Source organism: Diabrotica virgifera, chromosome 4, assembly GCF_917563875.1.
Source record: "Diabrotica virgifera virgifera chromosome 4, PGI_DIABVI_V3a".
NCBI lineage: Eukaryota > Metazoa > Arthropoda > Insecta > Coleoptera > Chrysomelidae > Diabrotica > Diabrotica virgifera.
This window is the reverse complement of record NC_065446.1, coordinates 96,919,381-96,943,454: the sequence shown is the minus strand read 5'-3', so window position 1 is coordinate 96,943,454 and position 24,074 is coordinate 96,919,381. Positions and strand designations below refer to the sequence as shown.

Here is a 24,074-nt window from a genome sequence, read left to right as displayed (position 1 = left end):
ATTCAGCGTAATTTTAACCCATCACCTCCTTTCCCCTGCCCCCACGATCAAAAACTTCATTTTTCGTTTTTATTTTTTTTTGTGGGATGCAATCAATTTTAAAATTTCAAAAAAACCACACGCATAGCTGAGGCTTTTATAAAACATGTCTATTTTTTATAGACCCGTAGGTATAGTGTACATGACCTCAAAAAAATAAAAGAAATTTTTTTTTTCAAAAAAGCGTATAACATTTTTTGGAGAATAGCTGCAGGTCTAATTTTTTCTTAATCTTGTGTATTTTATCAAACACTATATTTCTGATTTTTTTCAGATTTTTTCGTGAGGCTCGTCCCCTTCAAAAATCCGAAAAACTGTTTTTGGGGATTTTTGGGGATTTTCCCTATTTTATAGACTTTATAATATATCAAATAAATTTCTTTTTTATAGGTTATATGTAACTTGAAGTAACTTAGTCCTTTAGAATATTTAAAAATGAGAAAAACACGTTCAAACCCCCCAAAAGCCCCTTAAAAACAGTTTTTTGATTTTTGAAGGTGACCAGCATTACAGAATAATCTGAAAAAAATTAAAAATATAGTAAAAAATGAATAACCATTTTCAATTTCGTTGCAAAACGAAAATACAGCCGAACCATATTCCAGTCCAATCAGAGAGTGCTGCAAGCACCTCTACCGGTTTCGAAACTTATTAGTCTCTCATCAGGAGGCACATATGCTGCTCTCCCTGATCCAACCAAAACAAACCCCAGCGTGCAGTCCCGAATTGCAACGAACGAAATGGCATAGATGCCCTAGCGGCAACTGCTAGCAAAAGACTAAGTTTTCACTCTAATGGCATATAGCATATCCCACCAGAATGAAAACAATGGGAACCTTCTCTGGTTACACCTCCGAGGCTTCTACAATTTGCAAGCCATACGGATGCTGAGACTAAGGAAGATGAGGGAATTCTACAATTTACAATTCACGTCCCATCTGCTCAGCGCGGTAAAGTTCCAACGAGACTGGTTCCCTTCATACTCCACACAGAGTAAATGTAAATCAAAAATGAATAACCATTTTCAATTTCGTTGCAAAACGAAAATACAGCCGAACCATATTCCAGTCCAATCAGAGAGTGCTGCAAGCACCTCTACCGGTTTCGAAACTTATTAGTCTCTCATCAGGAGGCACATATGCTGCTCTCCCTGATCCAACCAAAACAAACCCCAGCGTGCAGTCCCGAATTGCAACGAACGAAATGGCATAGATGCCCTAGCGGCAACTGCTAGCAAAAGACTAAGTTTTCACTCTAATGGCATATAGCATATCCCACCAGAATGAAAACAATGGGAACCTTCTCTGGTTACACCTCCGAGGCTTCTACAATTTGCAAGCCATGCGGATGCTGAGACTAAGGAAGATGAGGGAATTCTACAATTTACAATTCACGTCCCATCTGCTCAGCGCGGTAAAGTTCCAACGAGACTGGTTCCCTTCATACTCTACACAGAGTAAATGTAAATCAAAAATGAATAACCATTTTCAATTTCGTTGCAAAACGAAAATACAGCCGAACCATATTCCAGTCCAATCAGAGAGTGCTGCAAGCACCTCTACCGGTTTCGAAACTTATTAGTCTCTCATCAGGAGGCACATATGCTCACAGCTCACAGCATATGTGCCTCCTGATGAGAGACTAATAAGTTTCGAAACCGGTAGAGGTGCTTGCAGCACTCTCTGATTGGACTGGAATATGGTTCGGCTGTATTTTCGTTTTGCAACGAAATTGAAAATGGTTATTCATTTTTGATTTACATTTACTCTGTGTGGAGTATGAAGGGAACCAGTCTCGTTGGAACTTTACCGCGCTGAGCAGATGGGACGTGAATTGTAAATTGTAGAATTCCCTCATCTTCCTTAGTCTCAGCATCCGTATGGCTTGCAAATTGTAGAAGCCTCGGAGGTGTAACCAGAGAAGGTTCCCATTGTTTTCATTCTGGTGGGATATGCTATATGCCATTAGAGTGAAAACTTAGTCTTTTGCTAGCAGTTGCCGCTAGGGCATCTATGCCATTTCGTTCGTTGCAATTCGGGACTGCACGCTGGGGTTTGTTTTGGTTGGATCAGGGAGAGCAGCATATGTGCCTCCTGATGAGAGACTAATAAGTTTCGAAACCGGTAGAGGTGCTTGCAGCACTCTCTGATTGGACTGGAATATGGTTCGGCTGTATTTTCGTTTTGCAACGAAATTGAAAATGGTTATTCATTTTTGATTTACATTTACTCTGTGTGGAGTATGAAGGGAACCAGTCTCGTTGGAACTTTACCGCGCTGAGCAGATGGGACGTGAATTGTAAATTGTAGAATTCCCTCATCTTCCTTAGTCTCAGCATCCGTATGGCTTGCAAATTGTAGAAGCCTCGGAGGTGTAACCAGAGAAGGTTCCCATTGTTTTCATTCTGGTGGGATATGCTATATGCCATTAGAGTGAAAACTTAGTCTTTTTAAAAATATAGTGTTTGATAAAATACACAAGACTGAGAAAAAATTAGATCTGCAGCTATCCCCAAAAAAAAGGTATATACTTTTTTCCAAAAAAAAATTCCAAAATTAAAATTTTTTTGAGGTTATGTACACTCAACTTACAGATCTATAGAAAATAAAAGTGTTTTATAAGAGCCTTAACTATGCGCGTGAATTTTTTGAAATTTTAAAATTGATTGCATCCCACCAAAAAAAATAAAATCGAAAAATAAAGTTTTTGATGGTGGGGGCAGGTAGAAGAGGGCGGTGGGTTAAAATTACGATGAATCTTATGTCTTAATCACATAGAACTTAGAAAAATGAAAATAATTGAATTCTGGTAATGAGGGAGGGTATTTTTTAATTTATGTATCCCGTCCATAAGTGGAAAGTTTGATGCGCCACTGTCGACGCATGTGCCACTGAAAAGTGACGGCACAGTGTTCAAACCTTTTCTTTTAGGTTCTACTATTTAAGTTATGGGGTCTCATCGTGCCTAAAGTGATTAAGAAATTTCACATATAGCGGCTCTTAGTCTAATAGACAATTTGGGCTTTCCTAAGGCCTAGGAACACGTGAAGCTCTTTTCTCACTTAAAACCCTAATACGAAGGTCCCTAGACGTCATTTAAAGAGTACAAAATATTTATTTATTTAATGAAAATTGAAAAATAAAATAGCTGACATAAATGAGACAATAATATTGGCTTACTTACTTATGGAAGGAAATCCTTTTCACCCTATAAAACTTGAATACTTGGAAAAATATTTCCTATTACATAGTAACAAAGGCAACCAGTTTTAAAGAAATTGGTCATGGAGTCGTAAATTCACATAGGAACAAATAGTGAATAATTTATGTTTAAGCACGAAATTATTTACGAATATAATTATAGCATAAGTATGTACATAGTTGAAGCTGAAATACCAGAGTCCAAAAACAAAACGCACGGTTATTATTTAAATTATATAGAGATCTAAGAACACGTGAGGAAATGTAAAGCTCATTTAACCATAGATAAAACCACTAAGGTACAAAATACTGTAACACTCAATACAATTAGTTTAAAAAACTATTGATAATATTATTAAAATACGATGGAAATTAAGTCCTGTCGTGCATTGTAAAATTTTGCCGACACGCTATTACTGACTTCATTTTTAACTTTCTGACTGTCCCTTTGACCTCGCTCTCTTTCTACGTCTTCTTTGTCCTTTTTATGGTGTTAAATCGTGGAACTTAAACGACGATATGTGCATAAAATTTAAAGCGTTTTAGATGTGACTACCGTAAAATGGGGTGAATAGGAACAGTGGGGTGAATAGGAACAAAACTTCACTAAACAATTACAATAATCTTCCTAAACATATATATTACTTTCGTTGGGCTATTTAATTTTTTCAAGTTGGCTAACGTGATATGGCTTTAGGAAATTTAGGTTTGTGTTGTTGGCGTCACTGGTTCCTATGTTCTTGGCGTGCAAGCAAAGTCGTTAATTTTGAGGATATTTCTCATCCTAAAAAACTTTCTCAGTAAATACAAAATGTCTGTCAAAATAGATTGAAAAGTATTGTTTTTTTTTGTATATTCTAACTTTTACAACAATATAACATGATGGTATTTTCATTTATCTGTTAACTTTTTTGTTAACAACAATTATTACTGTTCACGTCATGAATTTGAGATATGTGGGGTAGATAGGAACATAATATTTACCGTGTTGCCATTCACCCCACATATTAGAAATAACTTTTTTATCTAATATCTCCATAGAGTAAGACCAAACGAAACAATATCTCATCTAACAACAAATTATACATATTATATCGATCCACACAAAGAGAATTGAAAGAACCATGCCTTGTAAAACGTGTTTCTAGCGGTTAGCTCTCGTCTCCAATTCAAAACAAACTTCTACCAGGGTTCTCAACCGCACTTGATATTAATGAACACAATTTTTCCAATTATTATGGGCACTAATTATTAGCATCCGGCTGGAAGGACCAAATGTGGATTCCGTAAATTTGAAATAAATATTTATACGGTTTTCTGCAATCATCAGAACTGCTGTCCAAAAATTTTAAATGTATGTCAAGACGCAACAAGACCTATGATGATTATGTGGCGCAGAATAGTTGAGGAATGAAAACAGGACCAGGCAGGAATGAATCCACAATAGCTAAAGACAAGTTTCCTAGACTATTAAAAAACTGGTTAATAGTCTTTCAGACAAAATTGCCAAATTAGAGTTTAAAAAATAATTTTCATTTTAACAATATATTTTTCCAACAATACAAACTTTATATTGAATTTATTTGTGTATGTTATTCTACACCTTAGACACTTTTTACCTGTTTCTATTGACCATATAAATGTACGAATAGGAACACAATAGTTTTTAATACAGGTGTTCCCATTCACCCTACTTGGTGGGGTGAATAGGAACACCAGGTTTTAATTTTTTTGTGATTAAAGTATTAACTTTTTAATTTATTAACATCTAAATAGCAAAAGAGGAAGGTAAGACCTAAATAACAATGCATAAGTTTTATGTTTGCAATATGTGTTAGTAACATTTTTTTAGTTGAAACCATTCCTATTCACCCCATTTTGCGGTATAGCAGAGAATATACACAGAGAATATATCGAAAATATATCTTCTTCTTCTTCAAGTGCCATCTCCGCTACGGAGGTTAGCAATAATCATAGCTATTTTAATTTTTGAGGCAGTATCTCTAATTAGTTGTTTTGAGCTACATCCAAACCATTCTCTCAGGTTCTTCAGCCATGAAATTCGTCTTCTTCCGATGCTTCGTTTGCCATCTATCTTTCCTTGCATTATGAGTCGTAGGATGCCATACTTCTCGCCCCGCATCACATGTCCGAGATACTGTAGCTTTCTTTCTTTAATTGTAAGTTCAACTTCCTTCTCTTTACCTATTCTTCTCAGTATTTCATTGTTCGTAACTCTATCTACCCAGGAAACCCTCATAATTCTTCTATAGGTCCATATTTCAAAGGCGTTAAGTCGTCTTATTGTCTCTACATTTAACGTCCATGATTCCACTCCATAATGTAGTACACTGTAGACGTAACATTTTGTTAGGCGTACTTTAGGAGCTAATGTTAAATATTTGCTGCATAGTACCTTTTTCCATTTTTATAAAATTAAAACGTGCTTTTTCGATTCTGACTTTTATTTCTGTAGAGTAGTCATTATTTTCTGTTATAAGTGTTCCTAGGTAAGTGTACTTTTAAACTCTTTCGATCTGCTGGCCCTCTACTATCAAGATTCCGTTAGTATTATGGTTGTTTTTACTAATTTCCATAAACTTCGTCTTTTTGATATTGAGAGAGAGTCCGTACTTCCTACTACACCTTACTATTTTACTTATGAGTATTTGCAGGTCTTGTAAAGTATCGGCTATTATTACTGTATCATCTGCATATTGACGAAAAACTTACAAAACTACTAATTTACAGAATTCTTCCCTTCTCCTCCCCCCAAACCCGACTCTTAAAATGGTCTAACCTTTTACTGAAAAATATGTGGACCATATAGAACAATGTGGTATTGGAGGAAAAGTTTTATTTTGAATTACGGGGTTAGGCATTTTTTGGACCAATTATACACTATACTACCTCCGTAACTTTGGAACCGTTCGTTTTAGAAGGATTATGTTTAAGACCTTTTTTGTTTAAAATTTAATGTAAAACATTTTTGTATAGAACATTGTTCACGCTTAACCGCATAGTTTTTGTAATACTGACGAAAGAATTAAAAAAATACTATTTTACTGATTTCTTCCCCACTTCACCCCCAAACCCGACGCTCAAATTGGTGTAACTTTTTACTGAACAATGTGTAGATCATAATTATAGAACACTTTGGTGTTGGAGGATGCTTTTCACTTTGGATGCCTGGGTTTGGGTCTAGTTATACGATACTAAGATGAAACCGTTCAGTCCGCCGTCCGGTAAATAAATATTAACAAAAAATTTTAATTTGTTTAAAAAAGCTTTCAAATAATAGTATGATACAATTGATCCAAAAAATGGCATAACCCAGACATCCAAAGTGAAAACTATCCTCCAACACCAAATTGTTCTATATGGTCCACATAATGTTCAGGAAAAAGTCACACCGTTTTGAGCGGCGGGTTTGTGGGAAAGAGGGGGAAGAAATCGGTAAATTCGTAGCTTTTTACGTTTTTCGTCAATATTTCTAAAACTATGCTGTTTAGTATGAACAATATTCTATACAAAAATGTTCTACATTAAATTTGAAATAAAAAAGGCCCTATGCATAATCCTTCTAAAATGAACGGTTCCAAAGTTACGGAGGTAGTATAGTATAATTAGTCCAAAAAAAGGCCTAAACTTGTTATCCAAAATAAAAGTTTTCCTCCAACACCAAATTGTTCTATATGGTCCACATATTGTTCAGTAAAAAGTTACACCATTTTGAGCGTCCGGTTTGGGGGGGGATGGGGGAGAAGTCGCTAAATTAGTAGTTTTTTTAATTTTTACGTCAATATTTCTGAAACAATGCTTTAATGTAAACAATGTTCTATATAGAAATGTTCTACATAAAATTTAAAACAAAAAAGGTTCTATACATAATTGTTATAAAATTAACGGTTTCAGAGTTACGGAGGGTGAAAATTTGGAGGTTTTCAATACTTTTTATAATTTTTGGGCAATTGATGATGATTTTGGGTGATAAGGTTGACGTTTCTTCAAGGGCCTATCACTAACATACCATCGACCACTGAAATAGCAAATTTTATTTACAAATGATATTTATTTAAAGTAATAATATTATAAATTGCCCAAAAAATATAAAAAGTATCGAAAACCTCCACTTTTCACCCTCCGTAACTCTGGAACCGTTGATTTTAAAACAATTATGTGTAGTATATTTTTTCTTTTAAATTTTATGTAGAACATTCTTGTATAGAACCTTGTTTACGCTAAAGCATAGTTTTAGAAATATTGACGAAAACCTTAAAAAAACTACTAATTTACCGACTTCTCCCCCCATCTCCCCCCAAGCCGGACGCTCAAAATTGTGTAACTTTTTACTGAACAATATGTGGACCATATAGAACAATTTGGTGTTGAGGGAAAACTTTTATTTTGGATGTCTGGGTTAGGCCTTTTTTTGGACCAATTATACTATACAACCTCCGTAACTTTGGAACCGTTCATTTTAGGAGGATTATGCATAGGGCCTTTTTTATTTAAAATTTAATGTAAAACATTTTTGTATAGAAAGTTGTTCATGCTAAACCGCATAGTTTTAGAAATATTGACGAAAAACGTAAAAAAACTACAAATTTACCGATTTCTCCCACCTCTACCCCCCAAACCCGACGCTCAAAATGGTGTGACTTTTTTCTGAACATTATGTGGACCATATAGAACAATTTGGTGTTGGAGCATAACTTTCACTTTGGATGTCTGGGTTTGGGTCTAGTTATACCATACTATAAGAATAATTTTTGTATTTTGAGCGTTAACAGGTACACGTGTTGTAAGTTTTTCTAAAAAAAAGTCTACTATTGGAAAATATGTAATTTTATTTTTTTATAAATAATGAAAAATAAACAACATACGTTTTGCAGATGAAATAGCCGTTCTTGTAAATAGTCGAGAAGAGTTAATAGAACTCATTGGTCTGGTTGAAAACTAAAGTCAAATGTTTGATCTTCAGTTAAACAAATCAAAGACAAGGATCATCATAGTGGATACACAACAATTGTGAGCTCATACTTATATCTGGGATCATTGATCGCAAACACAGAGTCACTAGAGCAGCGTAGAAAAGATGGCCAAAATATGGAAGGACTCGCACGTTTCATTAACTCTAAAATTGTGGTAGAGCAACTGATTAATGTTCCCAATATCTCAATATAAATATGTATATGTGAATCTTGGACCCTAAGACAAACATGCCACTGAAATGTTCTGTTGGCGAAGAATGTTACAAAGCTATGAGCAAACGATAAGATAAATAATTCAATTTAAAATGGGCAAGAGATCAACAAACAGCTCTCCAGCAAGTCCATCTTCAACTAAAATACTTTGTACATGTTATGAAAGCGCACACAGAAAATATGGAAAAACTTATTATCCAAGGAAAGGCAGAAGGCCGAAGATCACTAGGAAGATCCTCAACAAAATGGATCGACCAAGTTACAGGAATATACCAAAGACCTATACATGAGTTAAAAAAAATAACCAGTGATGGATCTTTGGAAGCAGACAATACACATCACAATGAATATTCCATTCCCTCCTGGGGTGGTGAGGACTAAAGAGAGAAATTACGAGACTTGGAAAATGGCAATTAAAGATGAAGATCAACTCAGAATATTTAAAAGAAGGATAAAGTAGATGAAAAAGCGGCAAAGCAAATATTATCTACAATGGAATCTGACAGGACTCTCACAAGGTTGACAAGGCTGACAAGGCTGACAAGGTGGAAGGAGCAACAAGTGAAGTAGGGTTGAGAATTAATGAAGAGAAGACGAAATATAGGTATTTGTATAAATAGAACGACACAAAGAGACAGGATAGGCCAAAATGTGACGGTCAAGACCTTCAATTCTGAAAGAGTACAACGTTTTAAATATCTGGAGATTGTAATCACAGCTGACAACGATGTTACTGAAGAAATAAAAGACAGAATCCAATCAGCAAATCGCTGTGTATTAGCACTGGATGAGCTTATAAAATTAAAAAATCTTACAAGAAGTTCCAAGATCAAAATCTATAAATCAATCGTCCGACCTGTACTAATATCTGAATGCGAAACGTGGACCATGACCAAAGCAAACTAAGAAAAGCTCAGACCTTTTGAACGAAAAATACTTAGAAAAATTTTTGGACCTCACCACGACATTAACACAAACCAGTATAGGATCAGAACCAACATCGAATTAAAAGCACTCTACAATGACAACGATATTGTCCAAGAAATTAAACCACAGCGACTAAGGTGGGCAAGCCATCGCTATATAAAAATGATCAAATACATCTATTAAAATGCGAGAGCAAGCGTGAAACTGGCAGACAAAAAGACCAATGCATTTAAAATAAAACGGGGAGTGCGACAGGGAGACACAATTTCGCCAAAATTGTTTACAACATTTTTAAAGCATATGTTTAAGAACGCAAATCTGAGTGAAAAAGGGATTAATGTCAAAGGAGAAATACCTAGTAAATTGAGGTTCGCCGACGATATTGTTCTTTTTGCTGACAGCATCGATGATGCAGTATTGCAACTGGAGAAACTATACCTAGCCTCCCTTCAAGTTGAATTAAAAATCAACCACACAAAAACATCACCTCTTATAAGTACTTATGGCATGAGATTTGCATAGGAAGAGATAATCAAACGTGCGAAGTAAGCCGCCGCATAGGACTCACTTGCTCAGCTATGTCCTTATGTCAGAACTGCTTATGTGCCTCAAAAAAAGTCTTTAATCAGTGCGTGTCTTGCCAGAACTTACATATGGTGCAGAAATTTTAACAGTAACCAAGAAAATAAGAAGTAAAATTTGTGTTACACAAAGAGTCATGGAACGCTCAATGTTAAGCATTTCTCGTAGGGATCGGATTACGAACAAGGAAATAAGACGTAGAACAGGAGTGACAGACGCTATAGAAAGACATATGACACTTAAGGGGAACTGGGCGGGGCACATAGCTAGAATGTCGGATAACAGATGGACACAGCAAATTATACACTGGAGACCAAGACAAGAAGCATATCGAAGTAGAGGTCGTCCGCCAACAAAATGGTCAACGGATCGACAAAAAGTGAATGCAAACAGCACAAAACAGGAATACATGGAAAATAATTAGGGAGACCTACATCCAGCAGATCTGTAGTTAAAATTGACAATAGATCATGGGAAACACACTTCACAGAACTATATAGATGCAAAGAAAGCCCGGAAGAGGAGGTAGGCTCAATGGAAGACATTAGAGATAATGAAATAGGGATTCCAACATATGATGAATATTTAGCCATCATTCAAAAAATGAAACAGAAAAGAACACCAGGCCCAGATGAAATTCCCAATGAGCTAATTAAAAACGGAGGGGAAAAGTTATTAACAAGCATCTATAACCTAAGAGTTAGAATATGGGAAGCAGAAGAAATGCCCGAGGATTGGAAAGAAGGCAGAATTATACCAATATTTAAGAAAGGAGAAGTAACAAACTGTAACAATTATAGAGCAATATCTCTACTGAGTACAACATATAAAATTCTAACAGCCCTCATCAAACAAAAACTCAATCAATTCACAGAGAAAAAAATTGGGGACTACCAGCAAGGATTCAGAGAAGGCAGATCCACTACAGATGCGATCCACATAGTTACACAAACAATCGAAAAATGCCACGAACACAACATAGAACTCCACATCCTCTTCGTAGACTTCAGACAAGCCTTTGACTGTATTGGAAGAAATAAATTATTTATTGAAATGAAAAATCAAGATATACCAGCAAAATTAATCAGATTAACAAAAATGACCATGGATGGAGCTCGAGCTAAAGTAACAACAGAAGAAGGTAGCACAAAATCAATTGCAATAGAAACAGGAGTGCGACAAGGTGATTCCCTGTCAACCACATTATTCAACATAGCACTAGAAGGAACAGTCAAGGCCAGCAAAATTAAAGGAACTATAGCCCACTCCTCAACACAAATAGTTGCATATGCAGATGATTTAGTTCTTATGGGAAGAGACAAGGAAAGATTAAAAGAAGCAGTAACAATCCTGGCAAAAGAAGCAGGAAAAAGAGGTCTAGAAATTAACGAAGGAAAAACAAAATATGTACTCTGCTCTAGAAGAGAAGATAACAGGATGAGAGAAATCAAAATAGAAAACTACACTTTTGAAAGAGTCCAACAATTTAAATATTTGGGAGTAATAATGAATGGCCAAAACAAAAGAAGAGAAGAAGTAACGGAACGAATACTAGCAGGCAACAGAACATACTGGAGATATCATAGGTTTATGAAGGACAAGAACTTAACTAGAAATACAAAACTGAAAATATACAGAGTTGCAATCAGACCAGTAGTTACGTACGCAGCTGAGACAATGTGCCTCACGGAAAAAGATGAAGAAAAATTGAGAATATTCGAAAGGAAAATCCTGAGACGCATTATGGGCCCGATAAGAATGGACAACGGAGAAATGAAAAGAAGAATGAACCATGAACTAAGAGACATAATGAAGGGAGAAGATATAGTTAGATTTATTAAAGCACAGAGGCTGAGATGGCTGGGACACATAGAGAGAAGGAAAAACGACCTACTGATTAAGAAGATCACCAGATGGAAACCAGCAACTGAAAGACCAAGGGGAAGACCCAGAGAGAGATGGGAGGACCAGGTCATGAGAGATATCAAAATTCTGGAAGTGAGAAACTGGAGGGAACTATGCACATATCGAAATGAGTGGAAGAAAATTGTAACGAAAGCCAAGTCATACAACAAACTTTGACAACATACAAGTGGAATGCGGAGTAATTCACCGCAATAAGCGAATCTGAGAGCTCTAAGTAAGAGCGGCAAACATTCCACCCGGAATGAAAAGCCCTGATGATGATGATATCCAGCAGTAGATAGATCGGGGTGGAATGATGAATAGAAATTTTATCTTTAGTTAACAAAATCAGCACGTTTAATAAATACAACCAAAAATCCTATATTTTCTTATAAATAAAAATCAAGTTACAGATTAGGTATCTACGTAACAGCGAAAAAAACCAAAATACCCACCGTAGAGAACTTTCTTTTTACAGTTCATCACTTTCACAGGATTTTAATAGGATGGTAACTAATTACTACACTAAAAATTATATAAAATTACATCTTATATATTAGAGAAAGTTTTTAGGATTAAGCAAGAAGAAGCCTACTCGGAACTAAAAGAAATCAATGGATGTGTACCACAAGGTAGTGTGATAGGACCGATCCTCTACCTAGTATACACTAGTGATATCTCTGGAGTAGATCATAATACAATAATTACCTTTGCTGATGGTACTGCCATCTTGTCCGTAGGTGAAGACCATGAAGAAGCAGCAAGAAAACTACAAATCTGTGTTAAGAGACTTAACAACTGGACTAAATGCTGGCGAATTAAATTAAATGAAATGAAGTCAGAGCATGTTAATTTTACAAACAAGAAAACGCAATACATTCCTGTTAACGTAAATGAAACTCAGATACCATATGCCGATACCGCAAAATATTTGGGTATTACATTAGACGCTAGGCAACGCTGAAGGGTTCATGTTAAAAAGAAACGAGAACAGCTTAACCTGAAGTTTAAAAAATGTATTGGCTATTGGAAAGACAATCCACTCTGTAAATCTACAACAAAATACTTTTGTATACACAGATTCTAAAACCTATATGGACATATGGCATCCAGCTATGGGGCTGCGCTAGTAAGCTTAGACATCATTCAGCGATTCCAAAACAAAATGCTAAGGAGCATTGTCAACGGTCCTTGGTACTATAGGAACAGTGACCTCCATAGGGACCTAGACGTGGATACTGGATACTGTTAACAAGACCATTGAAAAATTTGCCAAGGGTCACGAACAACGACTTCTTCAACACGTCAATATTGATGCTATCTAGCTCCTTGACAACACGGATCTAGCTAGAAGACGCAAGAGGAAGAAGATAATCGAGTTAGTTAAGTGAAAAGTAGTGCAGGGTGCAAGTTATGGTATAGGTTAATATTTGTGCAATAAATTAACAGAACCTAAGAGGTACTAGTGAGTTTGTGTTTCGTCATAAAGTATTAATATTAACTTAGGTTAGAAGTAAGTTGCTCATTGATCATATTATTTGATCAGATTTTAATGTTCATAAGCATCTTATTGGTGTTTAATGAAAAAAAAAATTCTTGTAAACAAAATCAAATTACAGATTACCTATTTAATAAGCGAAACCCAAAATACTTACCGTAGAGCACTTTCTTTTTACAGTTTGTCATTTTCACAGGACTTTAATAGGATGGTAAGTAATTACTACACTAAAAAGTAATTTCATTTCAACGAGAAGCGAATCTTTAATTATTCACGCTATATTTAAACTTGGCTAATGTCAAGATCATAGGAGACTTACGTCAAATTTAGAATATATAGACTTTAAATAAAAGCTTCAGAAATATTTACTTTGTGGTGAGATTCCATTATTACTGAATGGTATTTTTTTTAATAATTTCCAGTGGATGTAGTTTGTAGTACATAATATCGCTGTTCACGTGAATCTTAGCATTAGAAATAAATTTTATTAAAGGAAATTGTATACTAAGTAAAAATCTCTATAGGTGGATCGTGAATAGATGTTTACATCTCTAGGTACTGCATGATTTCATATCTTTTGTATTTTGTATACTGAAGTATTCCTGAGTATTTTGCAGTATTTTGTACACTGAGGCATGAAATAATATGATTCCATTTCCTAATACGTTATAGGATTATTTTAAAATATAATATTCGATAGCGATATAGGCCAACTTTTTCAGATGCGTTCAAAATAAGGAAGAGAACTAGACAGACTGCATACTGTAATCATTACTGTACCTACAACGTATTATACAGGGAGTCCAGAAACTTTACAGACAAATGAAGACAGGATACATGTTCCTCGGATAATTTTAAGAAAATTTAACCAAATTCACCTAGTCCGAAAATGCTTCCTTGGGGAGATAGAGCTCTTTGAAGATGGCGTCTTGTCATTAGTTTTTTTAAATAGCTCCAGAGCGCTTCTATTTAGAAAAACGAAAACTCGTACGCTTATTTCTCTTTCATAGATAAATCGACTCTATCAATTGCGAATTTCTAGTACCGGTCATAGGAGTCCGTTTTGGGTAGGGCAACGGTTATTTTATCGCATAACTTTTTTGCCTTTAAATTCTTAGAATTTTTGACACTTAATTATTAAATTCTGAGGTATTCTAGTACTAAAAGTTACTCTTGCTTTAAGTCGGCAGGATGCACTGTTTTCTAGAAAAATCGATTTGAAAATTATTCGTTTATTGAATTTGAAAGAAATTTTAAAAAAATTGTTAAAACAGAACGGTGTATTTTATCGAATTAAAGCAAGACTTTTAGTACTAAGTTACCTCATAATTTAATAATCTAGTGTCAAAAATGCTTAACAATTAAAGACGAAACTGATAAAGCGATAAAAAAACCTACGACTATGACCGGTACTATAAATTCGCAATCGATAAAATTGATTATCTCTGGAAGATAAATAAACGTACCAGTTTTCGTTTTTCTACGTAGATTTTTTTGAAAAATTTTTCCAAATTCAAAAAACGGAAAATCCTTAAATCGATTTTTATAGAAAACGGTGAGTCATACCGACTTAAAGCAAGAGTATCTTTTATTTCTAGAATACTTCAGTTAATAATCCAGTGACAAAATACTTACCAGTTTAAGACAAAAAGTTATGGAATAAAATAACCGTTGCCCTAACCAAAACGGACGCCTATGACCGGTACTAGAAATTCGAAATTAATGAAATCGATTTATCCCTGGAAGATAAATAGGCGTACCAGTTTTAGTTTTTGTAAATAGAAACGTTCGTGCTGGAGCTATTTTAAAAGACTAATTACAAGACGCCATATTTAAAGGGATGTTAAGGGATAGTGATGCGCAAGATATAGCCTCTCCTGTTCAACTGTCAACCTCACCTGCTCGTATGATGATCTAGATCATTGTCATCTGCTACATCCTTCTAGATAACTAACGAGGCTCTGACGTCCGAGCGCTTGTCGGGATAAGCAATCCACCATTTACTGGCCAACGTCTTCGGGCGGACGAGCTGGTAAATGGAAGGACACTCTGTTGTCCTGAGACTGGGAAACTGGTCTAAAAGGCGGAAGAACCAAGAAAGTGGTCAACGGCATCAGAATGCAGAAGGCAACGAGAAACCACTACATTAAAGGTCCCTGGTGATATATCCAGTAAAGCTATCATGGCAAATCCTACTAAAGTGGAAATAGGTACTAATCATGGGATATGGAAGCCAAGAATCAGCAGGGGAGGTGATCCACCTTAAGACCACAGGACCTCCCAGGTCGTAACCTAGAGAAACCCCTGTAACAGAACTGGAAAAGTGTCTCCAAGAACAGCAAAGTTGGTTATTAAAATATGTACCTGGGATGTGAAAACAATGTATCAGGCTGGAAAAATTCATAATACCATTCAAGAAATCACCAGACTCGGAATCAATATAATGGGCATAAGCAAAATAAGGTGGCCAAATAGTGGTGCATGCATTGTTGACAACCATATGGTATACCACTCAGGAAATGACGATGGTCAACATATATATGGGTTGGTTGGTTATGTCAAATTAAATAATTAAAAGTGTGTGCCCCCACGAGCGATAAACCAGAAAAAGATCTAGAGAAATTCTATGAGTTGTTGATAAAGTCACATAAACGACGTAAAAAGTAAGATATAACTATTATTATGGGTGACTTCAATGCGAAAATTGGTAAAGGGAGAAGCGGTAAATTCATAGGTGATTTTGGTCTAGGACAGAGAACTGAAAGGGGAGTTAGATTAAAGCTGTTTGTAGAGGAAGAAGAATTTTCAATACTGAACACATTCTTCAAACTACCACCAAGACGTTTGTATACCTGGGTATACCTGCAAGATCAACCAGGAAACGTAATACAGAGTCAAATTGACTACATAATGGTGAACAAGAGATTCCGTAATGGATGCCTATCAGTTAAGGGTTAACCCTGTGCTGCCGTATCATCAGATCATGTTCTCATACATACAGAAACTCTTTGACGATGCTAGATCCGAACAACCTCCATCCTACATATGCGATGACCACTTACCTACCACATCAGATGAAGTGGAAAGAGCAATATCACAACTAAAAGATAGTAAATCTCCTGGACCTGACAATGCATATGCTGAACTCATAAAACTATTTAAAACCTACGGTACTCAACGCCTAACCAAAATATTTAACGACATAGGTATATTTAAACGGGGTAATACCAAGAACATCGTTGAAGTCGACGTTTATTGCTTTAACAAAGAAAACAAAATTCGAATCCTGCAGTTATTTCCGAAACATCAGCTTAATGAGCCATATTTTAAAATTATTTCTAAAAATTATACATCAAAAGATATATAGACGGTGCCAAGAAAAAATCAGCCGAACACAGTTTGGTTTTCGAAATGCAGTGGGTACAAGAGAGGCTCTATTTAGTATACAGTTGAGTCCCTGAATCTTTACCCATGCGTCATCATTTAAAGCATACGAAATAAGTCGATGATAAGTCAGAAATTGAAATTTACTAAACGCAACAGCAAGTCACTTACTGTCACTGGCTGTTGGGTTTAGCAAATTTCAATTTTCGACTTATCATCGACTTATTTCGTTTACTTTAAATGATGACGCACGGGTTAAGATTCAGGGACTCAACTGTACAAGTGCTAGTCTAACGATGTAGAGACTTAAATTGCGATAGTTATGCATGTTTCATTGATTACTATAAAGAATTCGATACAGTAAAGTACGACAAGCTGATGGAGATATTATCCAATACAAGAATAAAAACCGCTAAACGCCATAAAAATGAGTGGCGCATACAATATTACAGCTACGAAAGAGCTGATATGAATATTACGTGGCGCGAAAATGTAATTTCATTATGTTGGAACATAAAATTCTAGTTTTAGTTTAAAAGATGTTTCCATAATATTTGCTAAATTTGATAGAGTAACTTTGATAGAGTTTGTATTTTGAAGCTCCTTTGTGGCGCGTTTTACTTCAAAATACATTTTCGCGCCACGTAATATTCATATCAGCTCTTTTGTAGCTGGAATATTGTATGCGCCACTCATTTTTACGGCGTTTAGCGGTTTTTTATTCTTGTATCAGGAGTTTTTCAAAGTTATTTATAAATTAATTGTATGAAGTTGAATGTAATGTTTTTCGATTTTACGTTAAGCGTTATAAATGGTCGTCTTTCTAGCATTATCTCTCAAATGACCTAGTGCCCATCAAAATGTACACTAGATCTTTTTTTCTATTCGAAATAGATTGAAAAAAAATATTGGGATGGCCGGTAAATGAACTCGGATTTTCCTACCAAATTTAGCGTCGTAACCACTACAACTACATACACTATTTTGGCGATATTAATCAAATGGTTTATACTTTGGAGCTTTGATAACTTCGAAGCGGCTTAACCGATTTTAGTCACTAAACATGAGTTTGAAACGTATTGACAAGTAGTAGCTAATGCATTCAAGGTCATGATAACTGAAGGTATTACAGAAATTATTGAGCTTGAAAAACCGTTCTTCCCATAGGAAATAGATTTGATCACTCTTGCTATAACTTAAAAATTCGAGTTTTCCCAGATATGAGGTACACCTACACCTTTAGACGCGTCTAGAGTCCTCCTACAAACGCTCAGTTACTGGCAATTCGTAGGTTTAAATTATGAGTAATTGTCGAAAAACCAAAATTTTCAGTTTAGTTTTTCAGTTTTTTGGCTATACTGAGCCGCGTGTATGTCTGTTCTAACCGCTTAGGCACCATTTGAAAGCTTAACTCAAAGCTATTGATTTGGTGTATTTGCGGTTTTCCTGCCTCTCCTAGAACTTAAGGTATATATATACCCCCAAAAAATATGCCGTTTTGTACCTACAAAGTCCTATAGCTGGCTTATGGGTGGTCGAAAGTCACAAACTACAACGGTTATAAATCGGCCCTGACCCCCTTTTGAAACACAAAAAAAAATTAGATCGGTGAAACTTTCCTACAAACATACACACATACATACAAACATTTTCCCCATTTTAAATCGAAAAATGAAAAAAATTTCTTAGCTCGGTAACTTTTGAATGGTATAACCGATTTTCAAAATTAAACATGCGTTGGAAAGGTAATGATCAGTACTATCAGAAGCGGTAAAGGTCAAACTTAAATTTTCGAAATTTTTGTGAGTTTTGGGGACGAGAATGAAAAACAGACCCTAAATCGGAAGGGCCGTAAAATTAACACCCTTGGACCAAAATGGATGGTTGACATATGGATGGGCGAGTCTTTTCATATACGATGGGGATGGTCCCCATCGTACGGATGGGATTGGGATTTGGTCCAATTTTCAATTCAATCAGATTTAGAAAATCGAAAATTTCGTGTATATGTAGTGTCGCATGTACGGGGGTTGTGCGCCACTGGCGAGAACTGCCGTTCTCTGGGATTCGAATAAACACCTGTGATTTAAGGATTATCAGCAATCTGTACTGAAATCAAACAACATTATCTATCCGGACAGAGGCAGGATAATCCGACGATATCAAAATCAAAAGTGGAGTCCATCAGGGATATATACTATGCCCACTGCTGTTTAACATCTACTCTGAGAAAATCTTTCAAGAAGCAGTGGATGATGTTGAAGCCGGAGTTCGAATTAATGGAGAATGTCTCAATAACATACGATATGCAGACGACACGGTGGTATTTGCTAACAGTTCTGAAGCCTTCCAGGATTCAGTCAGAGATACGGACTAACACTAAACATTAAGAAAACAAAATGTGTGATGATCTCTAAGAATGAACAGCAATTTGGAAGAATCAGTCTGAATGGTCAACAAATAGAAATTGTAAAAACATACACCTACCTTCGTAAGAAACGTCAATGAAAATTGGGACCATTCCATAGAAATCAAATGAAGGGTACAGGGGAAAAACAGGCTAAGTCACATTTTATGATTTTAAGATAAAGCAATTTTAAAGTTCAAAACGCTACAAACACTAAAGTTTTTGAAGTCAGAATTTCTTTTGTTTACCATTATGTTTTTAAACTATCTGAGATCCTTAGGTTAAAAACTGAAAGCATTAAAAAATTTTTTTGATAAAAAAATCAGGAAGTTATTTAAAGTTGGTTCTGACTTAGCCCGTTTTTTCCCTGAATGTGTAACAATTTTGTTTTTTTTTAAGTATATTTTTATTGTACAAACAATTTTACGTCTAAAAAATAGTTAAACTAAAAAATTAATAGATCCATTATTATAAGAAAATAACAAGATTGTTTCGATTATTTTAAAAGGTTTTTCATCGAACAAAATAAAAAATGTCCCCCATATTCTTAATTAATTGTGCACCAGTGAGGTAAAATAATCCTGAGCTTCTTTTCCACAGAACTTTTTCAAACTTTGCAAGTTACTGAATGTTACAGTGCTTACTAACGAAAAACATGAATAATACTGACAAAACTACAGAAAACCATCACAATAGCGACACGTGGCACGCTAACGAATAGAAGTGAGAAATCCGACTTAGCCCGTTTTTGCCCGGTACCGCACGGACTTATCACGTTATTCTCCTGTACAGGATATTTTTCCTATTACATATTTTCTGACGTATCGTGTTTTTATCCTCAGCGGTATGTTTACGACAAAATATAACGTGTTTTCTATAGGAAAACGTCAATAACTTAAATTCGCCAAAAACTGACTTAGCCCGTTTTTCCCCTGTACCCTTCAAATGTAGGATAGAGAAAGTAAGATCTGCATTTTTTGAAAAAATAGCAAAATTATTCAATTATCATGATTTGTCTATACCCATAAAAGTCAGATTACTGCGATGTTATATATTTTCTATAATGTTGTACGGAGTTGAGTCGTGGACTCACACAGACGCCACCTGTAAGAAAATTGAGGCTTTTAAAATGTGGTTTTATCGTCGAATCCTGAAGATATCTTATACCGACCACATTACTAATCGGTGTGTTTTGCTGAGGATGCAAAAAGGAAAAGAGCTGTTAATCAAAATAAAAACAGCCAAAATCGAATACTTCGATCACATCATGAGGAACAGTGAAAGATACGGACTGCTGCGACTAATCTTGCAGGGAAAAGTAGATGGAAAGCGAGGACCAAGAAGGCGAAGGATTTCCTGGCTGAAGAATCTAGGTACGTGGTTCAACACAACCAATAAAAATCTTTTTAGAGTAGCAGTGTGCAAAGTACAGATTGCCATGATAGTCCGAAACGGATAGGCACTACAAGAAGATATTTAAAGAAATCTAGCTCCCTCAGCAGGCATTTTCGGACTAGATGAATTGGGTTAAATTATCTTTAAATTATCTGAGGAATCTCCGGTCTTCGTTTGTCGGGAGAGTTTATGTACACCCTGTATAATGTGGAAAGTACTAGTTACTAGTCGAATGTGATGAAGGAATCACTGTAGGAGACAGAAAAATAACGTAATAATACCTAACCTGCGATACACAGATGACACACTTATACTAGCATCGAATAGAAGTAAGATTCGAAATGTAGGTCTACAGAAGAATTCTACTTGTGTCTTGGACAGATCTTAGAACCAATCTTTTAATTCTGGAAGAGTTTTATATAAAAGACAAGCTATTAAAAAAAGTAAACCAAGCACACCTAAATTACACCGGACACATACTCAAAAGAACGGGGACCATGGAATTATTGATAGTAGAAGGAAAAGTAGAAAGCTGAAGACGAAGAGCAAGCCCTCCAATACGATGGGCAGGCCCAGTGAGGACAGTAAGCTAGCAATATTTAGAATGTCACCACTCCCTGACAAGGGCTCAAGGAATGAGGTAGAGAGGAATGCTTATTTGGAGGCCAAAGAGAAAAAGATTGAATCGTTTATCGACAAATTGTATTGTCTTAAAAGGAAGATTATGCTGATGAATAAAGTAGAATTGTACCTTGCGTATTTTTTTTCGAATTATGTATTATTTTACCAGTTAGTCCCGGAACTTTACTTGGACTAGTAAAGTACTCATCATCATCAATGGTGCTACATCCCTAGAAAAGAGCCTCGACCTTCCCCAAGTCTATTATGCCAGCTTAGTTCTATCCATTGCCAACTTTTGCCACTTTACTACGCCTATTTTTCTACCATCTTCATCTACACCATTTTCCATCTGAATTTTGGCCTACCCCTATTTCTAGTTCCCACAAGTTGTGACTTAAGAATTCTTCTAGGAGGGTTGTTCTGCTGTAATCTTGCTAGATGTCCTGCCCATCTTAGTCTTCCTATTTTTATAAGATATACTACGTCTTTAACACAAAATATATGTTTATATCTCGTAGTTGTACCTCCTCCTCCAAACACCATTTTCACAGATGCCACCGAATATTCCCTCAGGATCCTTTATTCAAATATAAGGAGGTTTTCGTCTGCCTTGGAGATGGTCCATGTCTCAGATCCATATGTCAACACTGGTTGTATAAGGGTTTTGTATATTGTTATTTTTATTTTTTGGTTTACTTTTCCGCTTCTTATATGTCTACTCAGTCCAAAATAGCATTTGGTTGCTAGGATTATCCTTCGCTTGATTTCTTCCGTCGTGACGTTCTCCTTGGTGAATAGGGAGCCTAAGTATGTGAATTTGTACCACCTCAATGGTAGAGTTATCAACCGTGAGTTGGTGACCGATTTTTCTGGTTTTATTGTTGGGTGTTCATGCCATCGTCTAGTTTCCTCCTCATATAGTTGAAAAGTCATCTTATTTGAGGCATTTGAGAAGGTTGTATATATTTCTTCTAGCGTGCGTGTTGTGCGAGCAACTAGGTCCACATCATCTGCATATGCCAAAATTTGGGATGATTTATTAAAAACGTTTCCTTTGTTGTCTATTCGGGCATCTCTAACAATCTTTTCTATTCTGCGTTCCGCAGTCACTTTGCAGTGTGGGCAGCATATCCCAATATAAAACTTATGGAACCTTGCAGCTCAGTGTTACCGGTTTTAAGCAGACGAACTTAAAGTCCGTCTATATAGAATATTCTAGAAGTCCAAAACATCTTGATTTGAAAATCTGTAGGTTTTATTATTTTTAAATAATTCATAGATAGGTACTATGAAGGATATTTATACGATATTATAGTTATATCATTTGAATATTAATTATAATTAGCCTGTGATTAATATTATATTTACTTAACAGTTATTTATGATATAAGTGTTAAAAGTACACGTTTAAGGCACGCATGTGAAGAATGAGCGATAGGGAGTTCTTCAATTCACATGAGTGCCTTAAAAATGTACTTTTTAACACGCATATCATACAATATTTTTTCTACAAACGTAATTACAGGACAAAGTCTACAAAAACTTTTACTTGAATTTGACTGGCATTCCATTTTTATATTTTTTTGACTGCCTTAAAGTAGCATTTTTAACGCTCGTATGGAGTGCTAAAAATTGCATTTTTAACACGGTTGTAGAAAATAATTATTTATGATATAAGTGTTAAAAGTACAATTTTAAGGCACTCATGTAAAAGTTTGCAGAATGAGCGACGCGAATTCTGCAATTCACATAAGTGCCTTAAAAATGTACTTTTTAACACGTGTACTTTTTACGCACGTAAAAAGTTATACTTCTATTATATGATTTCAAGGAAATAAATATACTTTCAACAGGCTATTTGTATTTAAAGATTAAACTAACTTTTACTTACTACTTTCCAAAAATTTTTATTAAAACAATACTAAAAATAAAAAAAAAAGTTATATAACACACGGATTCGAACCAGGGACCTCTCGATCTCCGGTCGAACGCGCTACCACCGAGCTAAACTCCCTTTGCTTTGACAGCTTACAAGATTTCTCATACATACTGACCAATTTAATAGACCAAGTGAGGTATAAAAATACTTTAAAATTTATTCAATATAAATATTAATATCTCTTGGCAACACTGTTCTTCATAAGTGTCTGTACTGAAAGGTGACCGTGGAACGCAGTATAGAGCTATGTTGAAAAGGAGACACGCCAACGCACCTCCCTGTGGTAGCCCAATATGCGTTTCAAACGCCTGTGATTGTTCGCCCTCTATTTCGACTTTGCAAATAACTTTACGCATTGTAACCTTTAGGCTAAAGCCAGACAGGCGATAATTTACGGCGCCGTAAGAGCAGTAAGCAAAAGGCCACACGGGCGATAATTTACGGCGCCGTAAGAGCAGTAAACCTGATGAGGCATTTGACTAACCAAATGTAGATGAAATAGGGAGTTAGTCAACCAATGCCTCATCAGGTTTACTGCTCTTAACTCGTCAGGTTTACTGCTCGTCAGGTTTACTGCTCGTCAGGTTTACTGCTACGGCGCCGTAAGTTATCGTCCGTAAGGCCTTAGCGAACGGCTCCACAGGCGAGAAATTGACGCTAGCCGTAGCCGTAAAACGAACTTAAGGTTCCACGGAACGGAATAGGAATAGCCGAACTGAACCGACTACGCACAAGTCCTGTAGTCGGTACAGTTCGGCTATTCCTATTCCGTTCCGCGGAACCTTAAGTTCGTTTTACGGCAACTGCTAGCGTCAATTTCTCGCCCGTGGAGCCGTAGCCTTAGCCTAAGCGAACGGCTCCCCGAGCGACAAGTTTAGGCCAGCAGTAGCCGTAAAACGAACTTAGGTTCCGCGGAACGGAATAGAAATAGCCGAACTGAAGTTAGTTTTACGGCTACTGCTGGCGTAAA

At 35.9% G+C, this 24,074-nt stretch overlaps 1 protein-coding gene across 3 annotated transcripts in view; it reads right to left on the bottom strand.

The window, feature by feature from the left end:
- LOC114332268 (sodium- and chloride-dependent GABA transporter 1-like) overlaps positions 1–24,074 on the bottom strand; it is a 230,178-nt gene that overhangs the window by 115,506 nt on the left and 90,598 nt on the right. For 2 of the 3 annotated variants that reach the window (XM_028282035.2, XM_028282038.2), the window contains exon 1: positions 13,516–13,661. The exons of the other annotated variant lie outside the window; for it this stretch is intronic. In XM_028282035.2, the coding sequence (XP_028137836.1) occupies positions 13,516–13,546 (31 nt within the window). In that variant the 5' untranslated portion in view covers positions 13,547–13,661. Of the gene's footprint in view, positions 1–13,515; positions 13,662–24,074 lie in introns of those variants that run through there. 3 annotated transcript variants of the gene reach the window in all.